Raw genomic sequence first — 24,020 nt, 5'->3', positions numbered from 1 at the left:
TTCGTATCCTTCAGAGAGGCTTCCAGTGAATCTGAACACAGCAGTAAATCATCCACGTACTGTATCAATACTGATCCACTCTCCGGTTGGAAAGACTGTAAACAATCATGCAAAGCCTGAGAAAATATACTTGGACTATCTATGAAACCTTGGGGTAACCGAGTCCACGTGTATTGGACTCCTCTGTATGTAAAAGCAAACAAATATTGGCTGTCAGGGTGCAGAGGTACCGAAAAGAATGCGGAGCAGAGGTCAATAACAGTGAAAAATTTGGCAGTGGGAGGAATTTGCATTAGGATGACAGCTGGATTTGGCACTACGGGGAACTGACTCTCAACTATTTTGTTAATCCCCCTTAGATCCTGCACTAGCCTGTAACCCCTCCCCCCACTCTTTTTAACAGGGAAGATGGGACTATTGGCTGTGCTGGACGTTCTTACCAGAATGCCCTGTTGCAGCAAGCGTTCTATTACTGGGAAAACTCCTAACTCCACCTCTGGCTTCAGAGGATATTGTGGGATTTTTGGAGCTATCCTACCATCTTTTACTTGTACAACTACTGGAGCTACGTTTGCCATTAATCCAGTGTCCTGTCCATCTTTTGTCCAAAGTGACTCTGGTATCTGAGATGTCATCTCTTCTACTTGGGATGGATTCCTATTTGTCATAATGGAATGTGACATTAATTTTGATGGGGAGTCTAACATGTCTCGTACCTCCTGAGCATGATTCTCAGGTATATCCAAGAATACACCTTCAGGAGTACAATAAATGACGCAACCCATTTTACATAGTAAGTCTCTACCCAGGAGATTAGTTGGTGCAGATGCAGCCAGCAAAAAGGAATGCTTGGTATGCAAAGGCCCTATTGTAATCTCGGCTGGTTTGCTAACAGGGTAGTGCTGGACTACTCCCGTTACTCCCATGGCTGGAATTGTCCTACCAGTGGTTCTCATGCCCACTGTCGAATTTATCACTGACTTGGCCGCCCCTGTGTCTACAAGAAAGTTTAAAGTTTTACCAGCTACATTGATTGCAATCTCTGGTTCACTTCCTAGACTGGCAATCAATTTAACTGGCTGCAGATTACAGGTATGGCCACACCCCTATTGGGTATGGTGACCTGCCTGTACCCCGCTGGCAGCGACTACTTGTGAGGGAGTTAGCTGGGAACTACCAGAGGCATGCCAGTCTCTGTTCGGGGGATATCTTTTTGTTTCCCCTGTATGTGGCTCAAAACTCCGCCTCTGTGGACCCTGCTCCCAATGTCGTGTGTCGTGTCGTGGTCTAGGGGGTTGAAAAGATCTTTGTACACTCTTTGTTCTACAGTCTCGTGCATAGTGTCCTGGTCTGTTACAGGAATAACAAGTTATTACAGTTGATTTACTTACAGGATTCGATGGTACATACGCAGGCTGCCTTGTGGTCAGCGCCTGTATACTTACTGACATCAGCTTATCACTTTGCGACTCCCTGTGTCTAGTGATGTTTCTGTCGTGATCAATAGCAGCCTCTCTCAAAGTGGACACCGACAGACCTCGCCAACATGGTTGCGTGGTCTGTACCCTAGCCTTTAATGTTTCCTTTAAACCATCCATCAGTACAGATACTGCTACTTCTTGATGGTTTGGGTTGGTCCTAATATCTTCTATACCAGTGTATTTTGCCATTTCTAATAGTGCCCGGTGGAAATATTCTGTTGCCGTTTCGGACTCCTTTTGCTTAATGGAAAATATTTTATTCCATTTAACAATGGCTGGGAAATACTCTTTTAGTTGTAAATTTATCCTTTTTACATTATCTTTGTCGTACACATCTGTAAGCGGTACATCTTTATCTAGTCCACAATCAGTCAAGAATTGAACTGAGTCGACATTGGGAGGTAAGCAAGCTCTTAGTACTATCTGCCAATCCTTATTATTGGGCTCTAAAGTGTTTCCTAGATCCCTGATGTATTTTTGGCTTGCAACTAAATCTTTTCTGGGGTCTGGGAATTCAGACACTATGGTCCTTAATTCCATTCTAGTAAACGGGCAATACATGGCAATGTTCCTAACGGGTGTGGCTCCTGATGCATCTGTTTTCCCATTGGGAACTACTATCACCTTAACTGGATTAATTCTAACAACCTCATTCTGTGTAGATTCTACAGCTTGTGGTGAAATTGTTTCAGTATAATGCATGGTGCCGTACTTACCCGTTGACACGACCTCACCTATCCCTCCGCTAGGGGCTTTCGCTAATCTCGTGGGTGTTGTTGTGCCTACTGTGGTCTCTGCTATGGTGGCCGCGAGAGAGAGAGCTGAAATTGTTGTTGAATCGTCTTCTTGATCACACTCCTGAGGAAGGTTCAAAACAGGGTACAACTTGCACGGGTTAATAATTGCATGGGTTACTTGGTTAACATCATTAACATTTACAGGGTTACTAAGAGTTTGTGTTTTACAACCCAGTGCGTTTCTCTCCGCAATCAACTTCTCTCCTGCAATGTATGGTGGAGGAGGGGCTGTGGCTATCAGCTTCCTGACTGCCCCAGATCCTGCCGCCAGAGCCAAACCTCTCTGTATCTCACCTTCCTGGTGCCATAACTGTAAATAATCATGATGCTGAATTCGTCTCTTTGTTGATTTTAGGAGACATATCCTCCTCCTTAAATTTTGTAACACTTCTGGACTGAAGCTACCTATTCTTGGGAATTTGTCCCTGTCTTGTACAGTCATTCTCTCCCATTCATCACATAAAGATTCTGTGTGACTTCCGTATTTTTCACACATGATGTACCTTGCCGACCCGACGGGTCGGTTCTCTGAATCAACCCGAACCGAGGTTGATCGCCCCCTACCTGAACAACTGGCCCCCATAATCTGCAGGTGTTGCTTACTACTCCTGTGATCTTTATATCACGGTCTTCAGCGAACCCTTACAGCAAACCAAATTGTCCAAAAATAGGCCGGCGGTGGCGGTTTACCGAGTACCCCACTCACTCGCCCACCTCGACCAATACGACCTGATCACACCGATATGGTGCTGGCGTACTCGATACAGGGCCCCTATGGAACCTTCTGTTTACTGGAACATATGAGGGTTACCCGCAGGACACTTACTCTTTCCAGTAAAGGTGGGGTTGTTAGATAGTTCCTGAGTGACCAGCGAACTTCCCTTCCAAAAATAAAAAATTACACAAATCACGTCAGAATGTACAAATAGCGTTTGTGACCACTTTACTCTAATGGTATTAGGTCAGATTACTAACTACTGCACACAATTACGTGCGGTACAATCGTTCAGTACATAAGCACTACTTGTCATGTACTGAAAGATCAATGGAATCGATGTTTCCGGCCGCGATTCCTTCAGCAAGAGCTTGTATGGCCTATATGGGTTCTGCACCAACACCCCAGGCGTTGTGCCTCTTGTACCTTTATAGCGGACCTCTTTGTCTATTTTACCTGTTACCTTATGACCTCCTGGTCTGTTACCTTATGACCTCCTGGTCTGTTACCTTATGGTCCGCTATACTCTAATGCTCAAATATTATTTAACCAGGGATGCCTCCCTAGCCACCGTATATGTCACTTATACGTATGTTCCTTGACGAGTACCCGACTTTCCTTTTGGTTCAACCTCTAAGTTATATAAACTTATGTGATAAAAACACACTCACTCAACACATGTACACTTTGTTTCTATATCTATTTCTGCGCAGAAATTTTCTTCAGCCCAGCTGTGTTACCAATTAGGAGCAGGATCTGTTAAACTAAATTTCAGATTTTTCCAAAAATAGATTTGCGTTATTTACCGCGTCGCGTTATCTACCGCTGTGCGTTACTTATCGCCTTTGCGTTAATTATCGCTTTGCGCTAAAATCCAACTTTTCGTGACTTGAGCTACGTGGGCGTAACCGGACGCTACGTTGCGTAATGAACGCTGCGTGCGTCTGCCTTTGGATTGCGTACGCTAGTCTTTGTTAGTGACACGTGTACGCAAAACAAAGATCCACCGTAACACAATTTCTACTTTTATCAATGTAGATGATCCCTGATCATCTACCGCACACCACACTGACTGCCTTATCTCCCAGACAAGCCGTGTGTTGGTCTATACTTTAACTATTACCTCTACTATGAAATAACAGCAAATCTCTTTTAGCACTTTCTATCAACTATAAAAATTGGCAAACAGGAATAGTGATATACGAAATTGAAAAAGAAATGCAGATATATATGTATGCGTGCGTGTATACGCAAGACAGAAGAGAAATAAACAGTTTTAAAAGACACAAGCGTTTTGTTCTTACTTCCGGTTCCCGGATTCCTTCAGCACTCTTTGTCTAAGCGAAGCAGACGCTTATCCCGTCAGCACAGCACTGCGAGACAACCTCCCACCCTTTGCTGGGGGGATAATGTCTGCTGATCTACCTAGTGCAGATATGAGAAGGACAGGACGAGTCCCCAATTGACAATGCTAAATTCCTTTGTCGTATAAACAACCCTTTATGAAGTCTAAGAACACTGTACGCTGTTTACTTAAGAAGTACCGTACGGGTACGCTGGTTGCGTAACGATCGCTCAGCCGTAGGCGAGACGCTCAAGCGTCACGTTCGCTCACGGCCCAGCGATCACAGGACAGCACGTTAAGGGCTATGACTAGAGTAATGATTCGCTATGGCGTAGCGGACGCTCGAGACCACGAGGAGATCACCAGCGGCGCTGACGCTCACAACGCTATACCTTTATGTCTAAACCTTATACCAATGAAATACACAGAATACCTTAATGTGAATACAGGGTGTAAGTGCAACCTTGTGTAACCTGACTAACTACAAAGCTGCTTGAGCGTCACCGACGCTCAAGTGAACACTTAACACTATAGGAAATACACAGATACTGGTTTAGGGTCCAAAGCCTATTAACTGTATTATATCTAATATACTTGTAAAAGGGGATAACAGTACAAATGATACACTACAATATAACAGAGACTTCCTAACCAAAATACAGTACTATCTAATACAATACAATACTAGTCTAGGGGAGATGTGAGAGAAAAGAGAAAGGAGAGAGAGAGAGAGAAATGGAGAGAGATGAGAGAAATTGGCTCACAGTAAGACAATGATTACGGAGAGAAACTTACGCACAAAGGGTATGATCGCATGCGCCTCGATATCCAGCTCCCGGTTATCAGCAGAAAACCGTTGATGAGAGAGTGAGTTTGGATATGGTCGGCCTGCCTATTTATGCCCCACACACAATGCAATCTCATAGTCCCTACAATCCCATTGTCCATTGGACGTCGGAATTCGGCCCTGTATCATAACAAAAGGTCATAGGTTGATTCATACAGGTGGGCTGTGACGATTTCAAACAGCTCAGGTGGGTGGGAAACTAGGTTTCCCGCCGCATACCTGAGTATGAGTAAATAATAGAAATGGACATAAACTTCTTATGTCCATAACTATTCGCACGAGCGATTAATACGCTCCAAACCAACACCGGAATATTGCTAATTAAATACTCTTCCGATGGGTACCAAACACTGCTGTATGATTCCTGTCAGACCCTTCCTACAATACAAAGAGGGATTCCTCAGCTCAGGGACATTCTATATTAACCAAACTTTCAGAAACTATCAAAGGGACCATGATCTACAAACTACATTAATTGTGAAAATATGTAACGAAGGAGTCGCACGCTACGACTACATAAACTCTACCGTAAATACGCATACCGTGCGCCCGCGGGTGCACGCTATTGCGGGTATGCGCCTTCACGGGAGAGCGTACGCATGCGCAGCGCAGACCAGTGTGCGGTGCAAATATGGCAACGTGCATAGAGACATTTTTCTGACTTTGACAGGGACCACGAACAGGCTCGAATAAAAGCCCTCTCCCTGTTGTGACGGGGGCACCTTGATAATCACTTGATTTTGACACAGCTTTTATATTGCATCGCATACCATCTCCCTGTCCGGAGGAGAAGCTGGTAAGACCGATTTGAAAAATCATCGAGGGGGAACGTCTTGAAACTCTAGTTTGTACCCTTGGGACACTATTTCTAACACCCATGGGTCCAGGCCCGAACGAACCCAGAACTGACTGAAGAGATGGAGACGTGCCCCCACCGGTGCGGACTCCCACAGAGGAGCCCCAGCGTCATGCGGTGGATTTGGCAGAAGCCGGGGAGGACTTCTGCTCCTGGGACCCTGCCATGGCAGGAGATCTTTTACCTTTACCTCTTCCTCTATTAGCAAGGAAGGAATAACTTCTGCCCTTTTTGTATTTATTTGGCCGAAAGGACTGCATCTGAAAATGGTGAGTTTTCTTTTGCTGTGGAGGAACATAAGGCAAAAAAGACGACTTACCTGCGGTAGCCGTAGATGCCAAATCAGTGAGACTGTCACCAAACAAGACGCTACCTTTATATGGAAGAGACCCCATAGCTTTCTTTGAGTCAGCATCAGCATTCCATTGATGAATCCACAATGCCCTCCTGGCTGAAATAGCCATAGCATTGGCTTTTGATCCCAAAATGCCAATATCTCTCGCCGCCTCCTTCAGGTATGCTGCAGCGTCCCTGATATAACCCAGCGTTAAAAGGATATTATCCCTATCTAGGGTATCTATATCAGATGACAAGTTATCTGCCCACTTTTCGATAGCACTACTCACCCACGCCGATGCAATGGTTGGTCTGAGCAGCGTACCTGTGGTGACGTAAATGGATTTTAACGTATTTTCCTGTCTACGATCTGCAGTTTCCTTAAGGGCTGCCGTGTCCGGAGACGGCAACGCCACCTTTTTTGATAACCTTGACAGGGCCTTGTCCACAATGGGGGATGACTCCCATTTATCTCTATCCCCAGAGTGGAACCGATACATCACCTGGATCCTTTTGGGAATCAGAAACTTTTTGTCAGGATTTTCCCACATTTTTTCAAAAAACGTATTCAGTTCATGAGAGGGCGGAAACGTTACCTCAGGTTTCTTTCCCTTATACATACAGACCCTAGTATCAGGAACCGCAGGGTCCTCGGTGATATGTAACACTTCTTTTATTGCCACAATCATGTACTGAATGTTCTTAGCCAATTTTGGGTCTAATCTGGTCTCATTATAGTCGACACTGGAGTCAGTGTCCGTGTCGGTATCTGTGTCCGCCAACTGAGCGAACTAACGTTTATGTGACCCCGAGGGGGTTTGGACCTGTGATAACACATCCTCCACAGACTTCTTCCATGTCTGGTTCTGAGAGTCAGATTTATCCAATCTCTTATTAATAAGAGCCACATTAGCATTTAAGGCATTCAACACATTTACCCAATCAGGGGTCGGCGGTGCCGACAGGGTCACTCCCACAGCCGTTTCTGTCCCTAACACAGTCTCCTCCTGGGAAGAGCACTCAGCCTCAGACATGCCGACACACGTGTACCGACACCCACAGACACACAGGGCAAATAAGGAATAGACCCACAGTAAAGCCTGTCAGAGAAACACAGAGGGAGTTTGCCAGCTCACAACCCAGCGCTCAATCCCGGTTCTGAAAACTTAATATTAAGCCCCAGACCTGTAGCGCTTTTATAATAACTTTTAACTGCACCAAATTACTGTGCCCCCCCCCCCCCCCCGTTTTGTACCCTGTTACTTGTACAGTGGTAGGAGGAAAGGACCAGCGTCTTGTGAGAGAAAATGGCGCTGTGAGGTGTAAGCCCTGCCCCCTTAATGGCGCGCTTCAGCCCCGCTATTTTTTTAATAAATTATTCTGGCGGGGGTTCGGACTTAGTGCCCAGGCACTCTATTCCACTTCTGCCAGCTTAAGAGAGAGGTTTTTATGCTGCCCAGGGCGCCCCCCCCCCACGCCCTGCATTGCCGCTGTGTGAGTGGGAGCATGGCGCGCAGCGCGATCGCTGTGCGGTACCTCAAAGCCGTCACTGAAGTCTTCTTTTCTTCTTCTACTCACCTGTCTTCTGACTTCTGGCTCTGCAAGGGGGGGTGACGGCGGGCTCTGGGAGTGAACCCCTAGGCGTACCTAGTGTTCCAAACCCTCAGGCGCTAATGGTGTCCTGTAGCCAAGAAGCAGAGCCTTTAAACTCACAGAAGTAGGTCTGCTTCTCTCCCCTAAGTCCCACGAAGCAGGGAGACCGTTGCCAGTAGTTCTCCCTGAAAATAAAAAACCTAACATAAAGTCTTTTCAGAGAAACTCTGGAGAGCTCCTCAGAGTGCATCCAGTCTCACTGGGCACAGATTCTAAACTGGAGTCTGGAGGAGGGGCATAGTGGGAGGAGCCAGTTCACACCCATTCAAAGTCTTAAAGTGCCCATGTCTCCTGCGGATCCCGTCTATACCCCATGGTTCTTGAAGTGTCCCCAGCATCCTCTAGGACGTATGAGAAAAGTAGGTCCCCCAGTGGAAGGACCCGACCTCTCAACTGCCTGGGGAGAGCGCACCTAAGGGGGAGCGTTTTCTTTGGGCAGAGTTCTATTTAAATTTGCCATAAGAGGAGAAAGCACAGATCATTCCAAGTGTGTTTTCCCTGCAGACACCTGTGGTAAATTTATATAATATGGAAAAGGAGACTCACCATGTTCCACGTATGTTATGAACCCCAGGGATAACAGCACAGCTGCCAGATGGAAACTGAGACCCTGGGAAAACACGTAAACACACACATGACGCTGGATGCAGACACGTTCCCATGTAGGACCGATACCTATTGTGTTTCCCAATTACCCACAACAGCCGTCCTTCGTTATTCCCCCCCCCCCCCTCTCGTGTCCCCTCAGTCTGTATGAAACCACTGGGTGATATAAATCACTGAGAGAACCGGAGCTCATCCTCCGCGGAGTTACCGGTATTATACGCTGTTCCCACATCCCATGTATCACTGGTACAGTCCTCGTACGGTTATTCCTGTGTAGGTATAGAATAGACGTAACCGCAGGGGGGATGTTGCACGGCTGAGTAATGCCAGGTTTACTGAATTGTAATGGATGACACCAGAGGAGGGGGGAGGGGAGGGGGCGGCTGGCACAAGGATAGCTATACCAATATGAAGAGGATATATATCACCATGTAAATACAGCCACACGTCATACACATACATGATACTCACATGAAGTAGGGCGCTTGCCGCATATGTGACAATTATAGCGTGAAAGGTTCCGAGCTTCAGCGCGTTCTTGAACACATCTGGGAAGAGAATTTAGAACAAGCATTACATTTGTTCTACTATAGGAACAGAGCTGCGTGTCTGGCACCTGCCCGCCTGCGGGAATAGAGCTGCGTGTCTGGCACCTGCCCGCCTGCGGGAACAGAGCTGAGTATCTGGCACCTGCCCGCCTGCAGGAACAGAGCTGAGTGTCTGGCACCTGCCCGCCTGCGGGAATAGAGCTGTGTGTCTGGCACCTGCCCGCCTGCGGGAACAGAGCTGAGTATCTGGCACCTGCCCGCCTGCAGGAACAGAGCTGAGTGTCTGGCACCTGCCCGCCTGCGGGAATAGAGCTGTGTGTCTGGCACCTGCCCGCCTGCGGGAACAGAGCTGAGTATCTGGCACCTGCCCGCCTGCAGGAACAGAGCTGCGTGTCTGGCACCTGCCCGCCTGCGGGAATAGAGCTGCGTGTCTGGCACCTGCCCGGCTGCGTGAACAGAGCTGCGTGTCTGGCACCTGCCCGCCTGCGGGAACAGAGCTCGGTGTCTGGCACCTGCCCACCTGCGGGAACAGAGCTGCGTGTATGGCACCTGCCCGCCTGCGGGAACAGAGCTGCGTGTCTGGCACCTGCCCGCCTGCGGGAACAGAGCTGCGTGTCTGGCACCTGCCCGCCTGCGGGAACAGAGCTGCGTGTCTGGCACCTGCCCGCCTGCGGGAACAAAGCTGCGTGTCTGGCACCTGCCCGCCTGCGGGAACAGAGCTGCATGTCTGGCACCTGCCCGCCTGCAGGAACAGAGCTGCGTGTCTGGCACCTGCCCACCTGCGGGAGCAGAGCTGCGTGTCTGGCACCTGCCCACCTGCGGGAGCAGAGCTGCGTGTCTGGTAGCGAGTGTGCATGTATGTCAGAGGATACTTACATGTGTGTAACCATCGGGACATGGGCAAGTTCCAACTGGTCACAACATCAACCATTGAGCGAGGGATCTCAACATTCAGTGGACGAGAAACGGCGAGGTCCCTGAGGAATATCAGGAGCAGTTTATAAAGAGCTCATGGAAAAGGGAATAGGGGAAGCTCATTATACGGGTGAGGGATAGGACTGATCACAGGGAGGAGATTGGAATAGGGGACGCTCATTATACGGGTGAGGGAGGGGACTGATCACAGGGAGATGGGAATAGGGGAAGCTCATTATACGGGTGAGGGAGGGGACTGATCACAGGGAGATGGGAATAGGGGAAGCTCATTATACGGGTGAGGGAGGGGACTGATCACAGGGAGGAGATGGGAATAGGGGAAGCTCATTATACGGGTGAGGGAGGGGACTGATCACAGGGAGGAGATGGGAATAGGAGAAGCTCATTATACGGGTGAGGGAGGGGACTGATCACAGGGAGGAGATGGGAAAAGGGGAAGCTCATTATACAGGTGAGGGGACTGATCACAGGGAGGAGGAGATGGGAATAGGGGAAGCTCATTATACGGGTGAGGGAGGGGACTGATCACAGGGAGGAGGAGATGGGAATAGGGGAAGCTCATTATAGGGGTGAGGAAGGGACTGATCACAGGGAGGAGATGGGAATAGAGGGAAGCTCATTATACAGGTGAGGGAGGGGACTGATCACATGGAGGAGATAGGAATAGGGGAAGCTCATTATACGGGTGAGGGAGAGGACTGATCACAGGGAGGAGATAGGAATAGGGGAATCTCATTATACGAGTGAGGGAGGGGACTGATCACAGGGAGGAGGAGGAGATGGGAATAGGGGAAGCTCATTATACGGGTGAGGGAGGGGACTGATCACAGGGAGGAGATGGGAATAGGGGAAGCTCATTATACAGGTGAGGGGACAGATCATAGGGAGGAGGAGACGGGAATAGGGGAAGCTCAGTATACGGGTGAGGGAGGGGACTGATCACAGGGAGGAGGAGATGGGAATAGGGGAAGCTCATTATACGGGTGAGGGAGGGACTGATCACAGGGAGGAGATGGGAATAGGGGAAGCTCATTATACGGGTGAGGGAGGGGACTGATCACAGGGAGGAGACGGGAATAGGGGAAGCTCATTATACGGATGAGGGAGGGGACTGATCACAGGGAGGAGACGGGAATAGGGAAAGCTCATTATACAGGTGAGGGAGGGGACTGATCACAGGGAGGAGGAGATGGGAATAGGGGAAGCTCATTATACGGGTGAGGGAGGGGACGGATCACAGGGAGGAGGAGATGGGAATAGGGGAAGCTCATTATACGGGTGAGGGAGGGGACTGATCACAGGGAGGAGGAGATGGGAATAGGGGAAGCTCATTATACGGGTGAGGGAGGGGACTGATCACAGGGAGGAGGAGATGGGGATAGGGGAAGCTCATTATACGGGTGAGGGAGGGGACTGATCACAGGGAGGAGATGGGAATAGGGGAAGCTCATTATACGGGTGAGGGAGAGGACTGATCACAGGGAGGAGGAGGAGATGGGAATAGGGGAAGCTCATTATACGGGTGAGGGAGAGGACTGATCACAGGGAGGAGACGGGAATAGGGGAAGCTCATTATACGGGTGAGGGAGGGGACTGATCACAGGGAGGAGACGGGAATAGGGGAAGCTCATTATACGGGTGAGGGAGGGGACTGATCACAGGGAGGAGGAGGAGATGGGAATAGGGGAAGCTCATTATACGGGTGAGGGAGGGGACTGATCACAGGGAGGAGACGGGAATAGGGGAAGCTCATTATACGGGTGAGGGAGGGGACTGATCACAGGGAGGAGACGGGAATAGGGGAAGCTCATTATACGGGTGAGGGAGGGGACTGATCACAGGGAGGAGACGGGAATAGGGGAAGCTCATTATACGGGTGAGGGAGTGGACTGATCACAGGGAGGAGACGGGAATAGGGGAAGCTCATTATACGGGTGAGGGAGGGGACTGATCACAGGGAGGAGATGGGAATAGGGGAAGCTCATTATACGGGTGAGGGAGGGGACTGATCACAAGGAGGAGACGGGAATAGGGGAAGCTCATTATACGGGTGAGGGAGGGGACTGATCACAGGGAGGAGACGGGAATAGGGGAAGCTCATTATACAGGTGAGGGAGGGGACTGATCACAGGGAGGAGATGGGAATAGGGGAAGCTCATTATACAGGCGAGGGGACTGATCACAGGGAGAAGACGGGAATAGGGGAAGCTCATTATACGGGTGAGGGAGGGGACTGATCACAAGGAGGAGACGGGAATAGGGGAAGCTCATTATACGGGTGAGGGAGGGGACTGATCACAGGGAGGAGACGGGAATAGGGGAAGCTCATTATACAGGTGAGGGGACTGATCACAGGGAGGAGGAGACGGGAATATGGGAAGCTCATTATACGGGTGAGGGAGGGGACTGATCACAGGGAGGAGGAGATGGGAATAGGGGAAGCTCATTATACGGGTGAGGGAGGGACTGATCACAGGGAGGAGATGGGAATAGGGGAAGCTCATTATACGGGTGAGGGAGAGGACTGATCACAGGGAGGAGGAGGAGATGGGAATAGGGGAAGCTCATTATACGGGTGAGGGAGAGGACTGATCACAGGGAGGAGACGGGAATAGGGGAAGCTCATTATACGGGTGAGGGAGGGGACTGATCACAGGGAGGAGACGGGAATAGGGGAAGCTCATTATACGGGTGAGGGAGGGGACTGATCACAGGGAGGAGGAGGAGATGGGAATAGGGGAAGCTCATTATACGGGTGAGGGAGGGGACTGATCACATGGAGGAGACGGGAATAGGGGAAGCTCATTATACGGGTGAGGGAGGGGACTGATCACAGGGAGCAGATGGGAATAGGGGAAGCTCATTATACGGGTGAGGGAGGGACTGATCACAGGGAGATGGGGATAGGGGAAGCTCATTATACGGGTGAGGGAGGGACTGATCACAAGGAGGAGACGGGAATAGGGGAAGCTCATTATACGGGTGAGGGAGGGGACTGATCACAGGGAGGAGACGGGAATAGTGGAAGCTCACTATACGGGTGAGGGAGGGGACTGATCACAGGGAGGAGGAGGAGACGGGAATAGGGGAAGCTCATTATACGGGTGAGGGAGGGGACTGATCACAGGGAGGAGACGGGAATAGGGGGGGTTCATTATACGGGTGAGGGAGGGGACTGATCACAGGGAGGAGGAGGAGATGGGAATAGGGGAAGCTAATTATACGGGTGAGGGAGGGGACTGATCACAGGGAGGAGACGGGAATAGGGGAAGCTCATTATACGGGTGAGGAAGGGGACTGATCACAGGGAGGAGATGGGAATAGGGGAAGCTCATTATACGGGTGAGGGAGGGACTGATCACAGAGAGATGGGGATAGGGGAAGCTCATTATACGGGTGAGGGAGGGACTGATCACAAGGAGGAGACGGGAATAGGGGAAGCTCATTATACGGGTGAAGGAGGGGACTGATCACAGGGAGGAGACGGGAATAGGGGATGCTCATTATACGGGGGAGGGGACTGATCACAGGGAGGAGGAGGAGATGGGAATAGGGGAAGCTCATTATACGGGTGAGGGAGGGGACTGATCACAGGGAGGAGATGGGAATAGGGGAAGCTCATTATACGGGTGAGGGAGTGGACTGATCACAGGGAGGAGACGGGAATAGGGGAAGCTCATTATACGGGTGAGGGAGGGGACTGATCACAGGGAGGAGATGGGAATAGGGGAAGCTCATTATACGGGTGAGGGAGGGGACTGATCACAAGGAGGAGACGGGAATAGGGGAAGCTCATTATACGGGTGAGGGAGGGGACTGATCACAGGGAGGAGACGGGAATAGGGGAAGCTCATTATACAGGTGAGGGAGGGGACTGATCACAGGGAGGAGATGGGAATAGGGGAAGCTCATTATACAGGCGAGGGGACTGATCACAGGGAGAAGACGGGAATAGGGGAAGCTCATTATACGGGTGAGGGAGGGGACTGATCAAAGGGAGGAGATGGGAATAGGGGAAGCTCATTATACGGGTGAGGGAGGGGACTGATCACAGGGAGGAGGAGATGGGAATAGGGGAAGCTCATTATACGGGTGAGGGAGGGACTGATCACAGGGAGGAGATGGGAATAGGGGGAAGCTCATTATACAGGTGAGGGAGAGAACTGATCACAGGGAGGAGATGGGAATAGGGGAAGCTCATTATACGGGTGAGGGATGGGACTGATCACAGGGAGGAGACGGGAATAGGGGAAGCTCATTATACGGGTGAGGGAGGGGACTGATCACAGGGAGGAGATGGGGATAGGGGAAGCTCATTATACAGGTGAGGGAGGGGAATGATCACAGGGAGGAGATGGGAATAGGGGGGAGCTCATTATACGGGTGAGGGAGGGGACTGATCACAGGGAGGAGATGGGAATAGGGGAAGCTCATTATACAGGTGAGGGGACTGATCACAGGGAGGAGGAGACGGGAATAGGGGAAGCTCATTATACGGGTGAGGGAGGGGACTGATCACAGGGAGGAGATGGGGATAGGGGAAGCTCATTATACGGGTGAGGGAGGGGACTGATCACAGGGAGGAGATGGGAATAGGGGGGAGCTCATTATACGGGTGAGGGAGGGGACTGGGAGGAGATGGGAATAGGGGAATCTCATTATACGGGTGAGAGAGGTGATGGATAACAGGGGGGAGACGGGAATAGGGGAAGCTCATTATACGGGTGAGGGAGGGGACTGATCACAGGGAGGAGACGGGAATAGGGGAAGCTCATTATACGGGTGAGGGAGGGGACTGATCACAGGGAGGAGGAGGAGATGGGAATAGGGGAAGCTCATTATACGGGTGAGGGAGGGACTGATCACAAGGAGGAGACGGGAATAGGGGAAGCTCATTATACGGGTGAGGGAGGGGACTGATCACAGGGAGGAGATGGGAATAGGGGAAGCTCATTATACGGGTGAGGGAGGGGACTGATCACAAGGAGGAGACGGGAATAGGGGAAGCTCATTATACGGTTGAGGGAGGGACTGATCACAGGGAGGAGATGGGGATAGGGGAAGCTCATTATACGGGTGAGGGAGAGGACTGATCACAGGGAGGAGGAGGAGATGGGAATAGGGGAAGCTCATTATACGGGTGAGGGAGAGGACTGATCACAGGGAGGAGGAGGAGATGGGAATTGGGGAAGCTCATTATACGGGTGAGGGAGGGGACTGATCACAGGGAGGAGATGGGGATAGGGGAAGCTCATTATACGGGTGAGGGAGGGGACTGATCACAGGAAGGAGATGGGAATAGGGGGAAGCTCATTATACAGGTGAGGGGACTGATCACAGGGAGGAGGAGACGGGAATAGGGGAAGCTCATTATACGGGTGAGGGAGGGGACTGATCACAGGGAGGTGATGGGGATAGGGGAAGCTCATTATACGGGTGAGGGAGGGGAAGCTCATTATACTGGTGAGGGAGGAGACTGATCACAGGGAGGAGATGGGAATAGAGGAAGCTCATTATACGGGTAACGGAGGGGACTGATCACAGGGAGGAGACGGGAATAGAGAAAGCTCATTATACGGGTGAGGGAGGTGATGGATAACAGGGGGGAGATGGGGATATAAGCGATGCAGAAGCCAACTGCACTCATACTCACCAGTGCACATGATCCTTCTCCTCTGTGAACCCAGCTCCAGAGAGGACAGTCGTCACTTCCGACAAAAACCCCACAAAATAATTACTGAAGTGGAAGGAGGAAGCGTTCTCGTAGGCCCGCAGCCACCTGGGGAAAAGACCGACACCTCTGTAAATGGGGGCAATGAGGGAGGAGCCAGGGGGAAATCGGCGGCTTGGTGGCGGGGGGACCGGGCATCGTACATATCATTAATAAAGGAAACAACAACACCTTATGCAGAGTCACGTAATAAGCAGGAAGGGAGTGTAACAGGCAGGTAAGGGTAGAACAGAGACTATCAGACTGGGAGACATTCAGGATCTCGTGTATGATACCCAAATCTGCAGAGTATTGCCACTGTAGGGGCGCGCTGCATATCTCAGGCCAGTGCCAGCTGAGACTATTACAAAGGAACCAGCAGATCAGGCCTTGCCTCAGGTTGTGACACGACAGCTGATTGTGTGAAAGTGTTGTATCCAATAGCAGCTTTTGCGCACACCAGAGGAATAATGTATCCTGCGTTTCTGCGTTCAACTGAATTCTGTAATATTCTGATAATACACCCATCCCCTAGCACATGGGTCTTCAACCTGCGGCCCTCCAGCTGCTGTGGAACTACACATCCCAGAATGCATTGCTACAGTTTCGCTATTAAGGCATGCTAAAACCGAGGCAGGGCATGCTGGGATGTGTAGTTCCAGGGCCGCAGATTGAAGACCAATCCCCTAGCCACAACATGCAACATAAAAAACAGATCCAGGTACCTGCCATTATAATATACCCAGACCACACAATTTTTTATTTTTTTTTATTAAATACAACTACCCATGATGCAATGCACTTAAAGGAAAATGTGCTTAAAGGGGAAGTCCACCTTCTAACAAGATTCCATTATTTCAGCTGCCATACATAAAACACACCAGCTACTGTGCAGATATTACCGGAACCGGTTTGGTCTCTACTTTACACAACACTGGGCCTACAAAATCGCAGCTGCGACGGTATTTGTATCAATCAGGCCCATTATCGCTAACAACCATTGATATAAAGAGATGAGTCAGACTTACCTTACCGCAAACCCCCTGCAGCGGAGAGAAGCAGAGATATAGGTGAGAGAGAAGAACAATATACAGATGCAGGGAGGTGAATACAGAAAGCTGAAGGCGGGCGCAGTGTCAGGCGGAACGCATCACGTAATGTGTTAGAATGCAGACGGCTACACGGTACACACGGGGCTGTAGACGGACGCAAGTGATAACATACAGACTCCAAAAGAGCAGATTTGCCGTTTCTTGCGCGTTGCAAATAGATAAATCGCTATACACCTGGGTGACATACTGTGAGCTGTACACCAGAGCGTAGGGGAGAGGGGGCTCTTATACCCCGAAATGTGACATCCATTCCTCCTGCTGCAAAGTGTCCACGTAATGCTCGTTTCATGCGTTACTCGTGTCAAGTGGTGGCTGTATGTTATCTGCACTGTTCCAGATTGTACATCTATTTCTACACAAGGACATGATAAGGTGAGAGAGAGAGAGAGAGAGAGAGAGAGAGAGAGAGAGAGAGAGAGAGAGAGAGAGAGAGAGAGAGAGAGAGAGAGAGAGAGAGAGAGAGAGAGAGAACAATGACGCAGAGAGCGCGGGGTAATACCTGGCTTTGCGTTTCTTACTGGAGGATCCATGGAAGCGTTAAGAAAAGAAAAGGAAAAAAAGACAGGGCTGAAAACCGGACCACAAATACTGACCATAGGGGGAACAAGAGAGGGCGATCACACAGGCCACAGAAATTGGGGTAATGTCTCCTTACTGATGTAACTGCTAAAAGTCAGATGTACAGGACAGGTGGAATAGAAGAGCTGATTCTCCTCACCCCTTCACTGTTCTCCCTGTTCCCACCGGTCCTCTCACCGCTCCCACCACTCTCCTATTCCCTCACACTGTTCTCCTCCCTGTTTCCACCACCCTTCTCCAAGATCCCACCACTCTCCTATTTCATCACACTGTTCTCCTCCCCGCTCCCACCACTCTCCTACTCCCGCACACCGTTCTCCTCCCTGTTCCCACCACCCTTCTCCAAGCTCCCACCACTCTCCTACTCCCGCACACTGTTCTCCTCCCCGCTACCACCGGTCCTCTCGGCGCTCCCACCACTCTCCTATTCCCTCACACTGTTCTCCTCTCTGTTCCTACCAGTACTCTCTCAACTCCCACCACTCTCCTATTCCCTCACACTGTTCTCCTCCCTGTTTCCACCACCCTTCTCCAAGATCCCACCACTCTCCTATTTCATCACACTGTTCTCCTCCCCGCTCCCACCACTCCTCTCGCCGCTCCCACCACTCTCCTACTCCCGCACACCGTTCTCCTCCCTGTTCCCACCACCCTTCTCCAAGCTCCCACCACTCTCCTATTCCCTCACACCGTTCTCCTCCCTGTTCCCACTACCCTTCTCCAAGCTCCCACCACTCTCCTATTCCCTCACACTGTTCTCCTCCCCGCTCCCACCACTCTCCTATTCCCTCACACCGTTCTCCTCCCTGTTCCCACTTTCCTTCTCCAAGCTCCCACCACTCTCATATTCCCTCACACTGTTCTCCTCCCCGCTACCACCGGTCCTCTCGCCGCTCCCACCACTCTCCTATTCCCTCACACTGTTCTACTCTCCGCTACCACTGGTCCTCTCGCCGCACCCACCACTCTCCCATTCCCTCACACTGTTCTCCTCCTTGTTCCCACCAGTCCTCTCGCCACTCCCACCACTCTCCTATTCCCTCACACTGTTCTCTCCACTACTACAGGTCCTCTCACCAGTCTCCTATTCCCTTAATCCGTTCTCCTCCTTGTTCCCACAAGTCCTCTTGCCACTCCCACCACTCTCTTATTCCCCCACAAGATTCTCCCCCCTGTTCCCACCAGCCTTCTCCAAGCTCCCACCACTCTCCAATTAACTCACACCACTGTCCTCAGAGCTCCTACCAGTCTCCTCCCAGCTCACACCAGTGTCTTTGCTCTGTATCTCCCAACATTCTCCTCGCCATTCCAATCCATTCTCATTGCCGCTCCCACCATTCTCCAAGCCTCTACCACCATTCTGTGTAACACTCCCACCATTCTTCATGCTGCCAAAATCTGTAAGGGTCCCATAAATTCATGCCAATCTCATCCTCCACATCTGCTGTTTTAACCAACTCATTCATTTTGTCTGAAGAATAATCTCTACACAGATGACATGGAAATCTCTCTCTCTCCACCCTGACCTCTCCCACTCCGATCTCATGGATGTTCCAATGCTGTCTAATGCTTGACATGTCCCAATAAGAATTCATCATCGTTACTCCTGCCAGAATCACATCCCCTTTACTTCTCTTTTACAGACAATAATAGCACAGCCTCCCTAACAAATGGTTCTAGGGTCATACCCAAATCTAGCCTCTCCATCACTCCTCACACCCAGCCTCCTCCAACTTCCTGCCACTTCCACCTACAAAATATCACCAGAAAATGTATGAGTTAAACACTCTTCCATTCTCGTCACTACCTGTCCTGTTCTCTCAGGTGGCCCAACTTCAAGCCATCCTAAATATTTATTTCCCTGAGCTTGTTCCCTACCTGCTGCCTCCGGAATCCAATTCAAAATCCAATCCCTCAACACCACCTCAGCCTACATCTCCCCTTTCGTCTCCACATACTCTACCAATCGCCCTGTCCATGCTACTTCTGACCTCTCCTCCTCTCTAATCAAAAGGACTTCCCTAGTTCTGCTACCTACGCATGGACTTCCCAACCAACGAATCTCCCAGGGGAAGACGTATCACACTTTCAAGAGAATTAAAGCCTCCCATAGAAACCAATCCGGTTTAAACTACCACTTTATAGACTGTGCTAGATAAGTTATATTTAGTAGCTGATTTGGTTGCTATGGGCAACTTCTCCACTTTATCTCTCTTTAAGGTATGACACATTCCAACTCCAGCCTCCAAAGCTTTAAACCCTCTTTGAAAATCCACCCAATGTCTGTAGGAAGAAGAAAAAAGAAAAAAGAAAGAAAGAAAGAAAGAAAAACAGGAGAGTGTAGGGATGGCCACTGACCATCGGTGGTTTTGTATCCATCAATGGTCTATGGTCAATGGCAAGTGGTATTTTTTTTGCCATCACTGACGAAGAACATTGGCTTGGCCAGCCCAAAGCCTATGTGTGCACTACATCGATGGCTAAACCACAACTAGTTTTAATCAAACAATCGATGTCAGAGCCATCGATGGCCATCACTAAGAGAGAGTATACAATTTTGTTGATATTCCTGTCTAGGAGAGGAGCACTCACTTTCTCAGCAGCCGGTCTCCATAGAGAGGAATGAAGTAGGGGAAGAGGTATGGTGAGATGCACGTGGACACCAGCAGACACAGCAGGCAGAGCACCAGGCGACAGCACACTCGCCGGAACCAGCTGAAACTCTACAAACGCACAGGAGAGACAATCAGGTCAGACAGGAAAACAGCAACATATTATATAACAATCCCACTAGCACTAACCTTCTTGCCCCCCTCCCCGTCATACCAGACTACCAGCCACTTAGTCCACTCACTGATACCCAACGCTGGTTACACTCAGCGTTCCTATCCCATGTTGCTCACCAGTTTCCGCCCATTCACCGCTTGTTGGTAACTGGTAAAACTGATCCAGGGTCCAAAGATGACGGTGCCCACAAAATACACATAGCCCATGAATTCCACTGGAGAAGGGATGGAGCGTACCACCCCACGGTCCACGTCAAAGCCCAGAGACACCGCCTTCATTGCCACAATCATCTGCGCACCTAAAACAGAAAACAAACGGTGACTAGACGTCACACTGACAGCAGTAACCCGGGAAGAGGCGCAGATTCACTCAGCACCAAGACCTTACTGCTTCCATTAGACTAGAGATGATTACAGGACTGACGCTCTCTAGGAGGTGACTGCAGGGCGATATAACCACCATACTCCGATTACAGGACTGACGCTCTCTAGATGACTGCAGGGCGATATAACCACCATACTCAGATTACAGGACTGACGCTCTCTAGGAGGTGACTGCAGGGAGATATAGCCACCATACTCCGATTACAGGACTGACGCTCTCTAGATGACTGCAGGGAGATATAACCACCATACTCCGATTACAGGACTGACGCTCTCTAGGAGGTGACTGCAGGGCGATATAACAGCCATACTCTGATTACAGGACTGACGCTCTCTAGGAGGTGACTGCAGGGCGATATAACCACCATACTCTGATTACAGGACTGACGCTCTCTAGGAGGTGACTGCAGGGCGATATAACCACCATACTCTGATTACAGGACTGACGCTCTCTAGGAGGTGACTGCAGGGCGATATAACCACCATACTCTGATTACAGGACTGACGCTCTCTAGGAGGTGACTGCAGGGCGATATAACCACCATACTCTGATTACAGGACTGACGCTCTCTAGGAGGTGACTGCAGGGTGATATAACCACCATACTCTGATTACAGGACTGACGCTCTCTAGATGACTGCAGGGCGATATAACGACCATACTCTGATTACAGAACTGACGCTCTCTAGGAGATGACTGCAGGGCGATATAATCACCATACTCTGATTACAGGACTGACACTCTCTAGGAGGTGACTGCAGGGTGATATAACCACCATACTCTGATTACAGGACTGACACTCTCTAGGAGATGACTGCAGGGCGATATAACGACCATACTCTGATTACAGGACTGACGCTCTCTAGGAGATGACTGCAGGGCGATATAACGACCATACTCTGATTACAGTACTGGCACCCCCTGGTGATTGCTTTATGCCGTGTGCACTACAGACTAAGCAGGGCCATCACCTCAGACCAGGAGAAGGGAGGCTCAAGAGAAAGGGTGAGGCATTGGCCGCCGAGGGAAGATGTGGCGGCTGAAAGCTTCTAGACACTTTCATGGCTCAGGAAACCATGTAACATGATTACATAGATGTGTCTTATGTACCAACCTCTCATCTTGTGCCAGCTGACGGTATCCACCATGTGCATCTCCCTGGGGTGGAGAGAGAAATGGAAGAGTCATATGACTGGGGAGGACGGGACGGAGGGACATGACGACACAGGGTGTGCGAGTATCTCACCCCATCAGGAGATAGATGAGGATGGTGGTGGACAGCAGGACCCCCCGGTGCTGGGAGTGTCGGCACAGGAAGAGCACCAGGTAGCACAGCAGGCTCAGAAGAACCACCCAGATCATCTGCAGCTGGAAGAAGTGGTAAAGACAGAAGAAGCCGCCGGCAATGGTGAACAGGTGCTTCAGGTGGGACGGCAGCCCTGGAGGAAACAACGGAGAGAGGGGAGACGGTTCTCAGTCTCTATATTATCCAGAGATCTGAGAACCCTTTAAACCAGGAGGCCTTAGAGAAAGTTGTGTGTCACCCACATCTATGCCGACAACTGGCTGTTACAACTGAATGGTTGGGTGGTGTGGGGAAGCGTTGGGCAGTGCAGGGGAACGGTTGGGCAGTGCAGTGCAGGGGAATGGTTGGGCAGTGCAGGGGAACGGTTGGGCAGTGCAGGGGAACGGTTGGGCAGTAATGGCTGAGCAGTGTGCGGAATAATGCTCTCATTCTTTAAAACAAGTTAGATTTAAAAAAAATATATACACAACTGGAGTCCTGGGCCCTAATAAAGAGAGGGGCCCAGCCCTGGCTCCTACAACAGCGGGCTAATGCGCAGAGAGGACTTAAAACAAGCCTTCCCTGTGTATCAGGTCTCTGTGAATCATTACTACAGGTCCGCAATGCTCCACCCACATGTAATATCATTATGTGTGACATCATATAGGGGTGGAGCGGTGTGGCAAAATCTTTCTTTTTGGTGGGGGGCCCTGCCTACTTTGTCAGTCCCGGGCCCTACAATTTCTGCTGCCAACTTACGCTGCTGTCTCAGCCAGTTGCCCGCAGGACCAGATTAAAGTGTGTGCGGGCCCCAGGGCAACTAACCCATAGGGGACCCTACCACTATAATTGTGAATAAGATATACTGGTGACGTTATTACAAAGTATAATGTGTAAATACTACAAGCACCACAAATGTGTTACACACACCATAGTGCCCCCAGTTCACATTATGCCACATAGAACCAACAGTTAATAGTACGCCACAGTGCCCCCACGCTGGTGACGTAGTTATGTGCCCATATTCCTGATCTGGTGACACTACCATGCACCTGGTACCTAATATAAAGCCTCACCTAGCCTCCACAGCATCCGGCAGCCCAGACACATCAGCAACAGCACCCAGATCTGATCCAGCCCTTGCACGACGGTGGGTAAGACACATCCATGGAGAAGCTGCTCATAGAATTCCCTGCGGCTGAAGGCGGCCATCTTTTCTGGTCCAGGAAGTCTGAGGGCTCACTGGTTCCAACCTGTGGACACATAATAACGCGTCAGCACAAACACACACTATATATATATATATATATATATATATATATATATATAGATATATATATAGATATATATATAGATATAAATAAAACATTATGGTTAGGACATAATGACTGAAACATTACCCAGCAGCAGCTCCCCTTTCTTATCTGCTCTATGCCATTCCTCCTTCCCCCATTTTCCCTGGCACATAGGGGGTGATGCTCTGCTGCTGCCTGTTACAATGTATCACTGGTGCTTTAAAGGGAACAAATAAGAGCAGAGTATTGAAAAGTGCACCAATCTCAAAGCAGAAATGGATTCTTTAAACTAATCAGAGGAAAACAAAATAAATATCCAATCACAGAGCAGGACAGGAGGGGGCTGGACCAATCGCGTGCTGAGCTAGGAAATTCCCTACCTGTCACCAGATGGGCCAATGATATAGCAGAAAGCCTGGGGAGCTCCAGTCCTCCAACCGGACAAGGGATTTAAGTGATTGTCAGTCATACTGACCAACGGGACCAACGTGAGCTGGCAGAGGCGGGATGGGGGAAGCACGAAAACTGATACACTGTGGATATGGTGCCTGAAAGCGACATCTAACCAAAAAAATGGCGGCGCACTAACCTGGGACTTTTTTTCTGAGAGAGACAGCCCGCCCTCCAGTGTCTATCGCTGGTATCGCAACCACTAGGTAACAAAACCGTGTTCCAAAGAAGGGCGTGAGCCGTACTGTAGAATCACGGTGTGTGCCGGCCCCTTTCCCCGAGGTTAGCCAATCAGCAGC

The 24,020-nt window shown here is 50.0% G+C and overlaps 1 protein-coding gene across 1 annotated transcript in view; it reads right to left on the bottom strand.

Annotated features, from left to right (window-relative positions):
- PORCN (porcupine O-acyltransferase) overlaps positions 1–24,020 on the bottom strand; it is a 26,343-nt gene extending 2,323 nt beyond the window's left edge. Inside the window, exons 1-13 of the mRNA XM_063935805.1 lie at positions 23,861–24,020; positions 23,377–23,488; positions 23,053–23,229; positions 21,938–22,130; positions 21,806–21,849; positions 20,425–20,606; positions 20,114–20,244; positions 17,442–17,459; positions 16,859–16,873; positions 15,774–15,899; positions 10,061–10,161; positions 9,108–9,184; positions 8,577–8,640 (exon numbers count right to left, since the gene is read on the bottom strand). Coding sequence (XP_063791875.1) covers positions 8,577–8,640; positions 9,108–9,184; positions 10,061–10,161; positions 15,774–15,899; positions 16,859–16,873; positions 17,442–17,459; positions 20,114–20,244; positions 20,425–20,606; positions 21,806–21,849; positions 21,938–22,130; positions 23,053–23,188 — 1,087 coding nt within the window. The 5' untranslated portion in view covers positions 23,189–23,229; positions 23,377–23,488; positions 23,861–24,020. The remainder of the gene's footprint in view (positions 1–8,576; positions 8,641–9,107; positions 9,185–10,060; positions 10,162–15,773; positions 15,900–16,858; positions 16,874–17,441; positions 17,460–20,113; positions 20,245–20,424; positions 20,607–21,805; positions 21,850–21,937; positions 22,131–23,052; positions 23,230–23,376; positions 23,489–23,860) is intronic.

The sequence above is a fragment of the Pseudophryne corroboree genome, chromosome 8, assembly GCF_028390025.1.
Source record: "Pseudophryne corroboree isolate aPseCor3 chromosome 8, aPseCor3.hap2, whole genome shotgun sequence".
Lineage (NCBI taxonomy): Eukaryota > Metazoa > Chordata > Amphibia > Anura > Myobatrachidae > Pseudophryne > Pseudophryne corroboree.
This window is presented reverse-complemented; position numbering and strand designations above follow the sequence as displayed.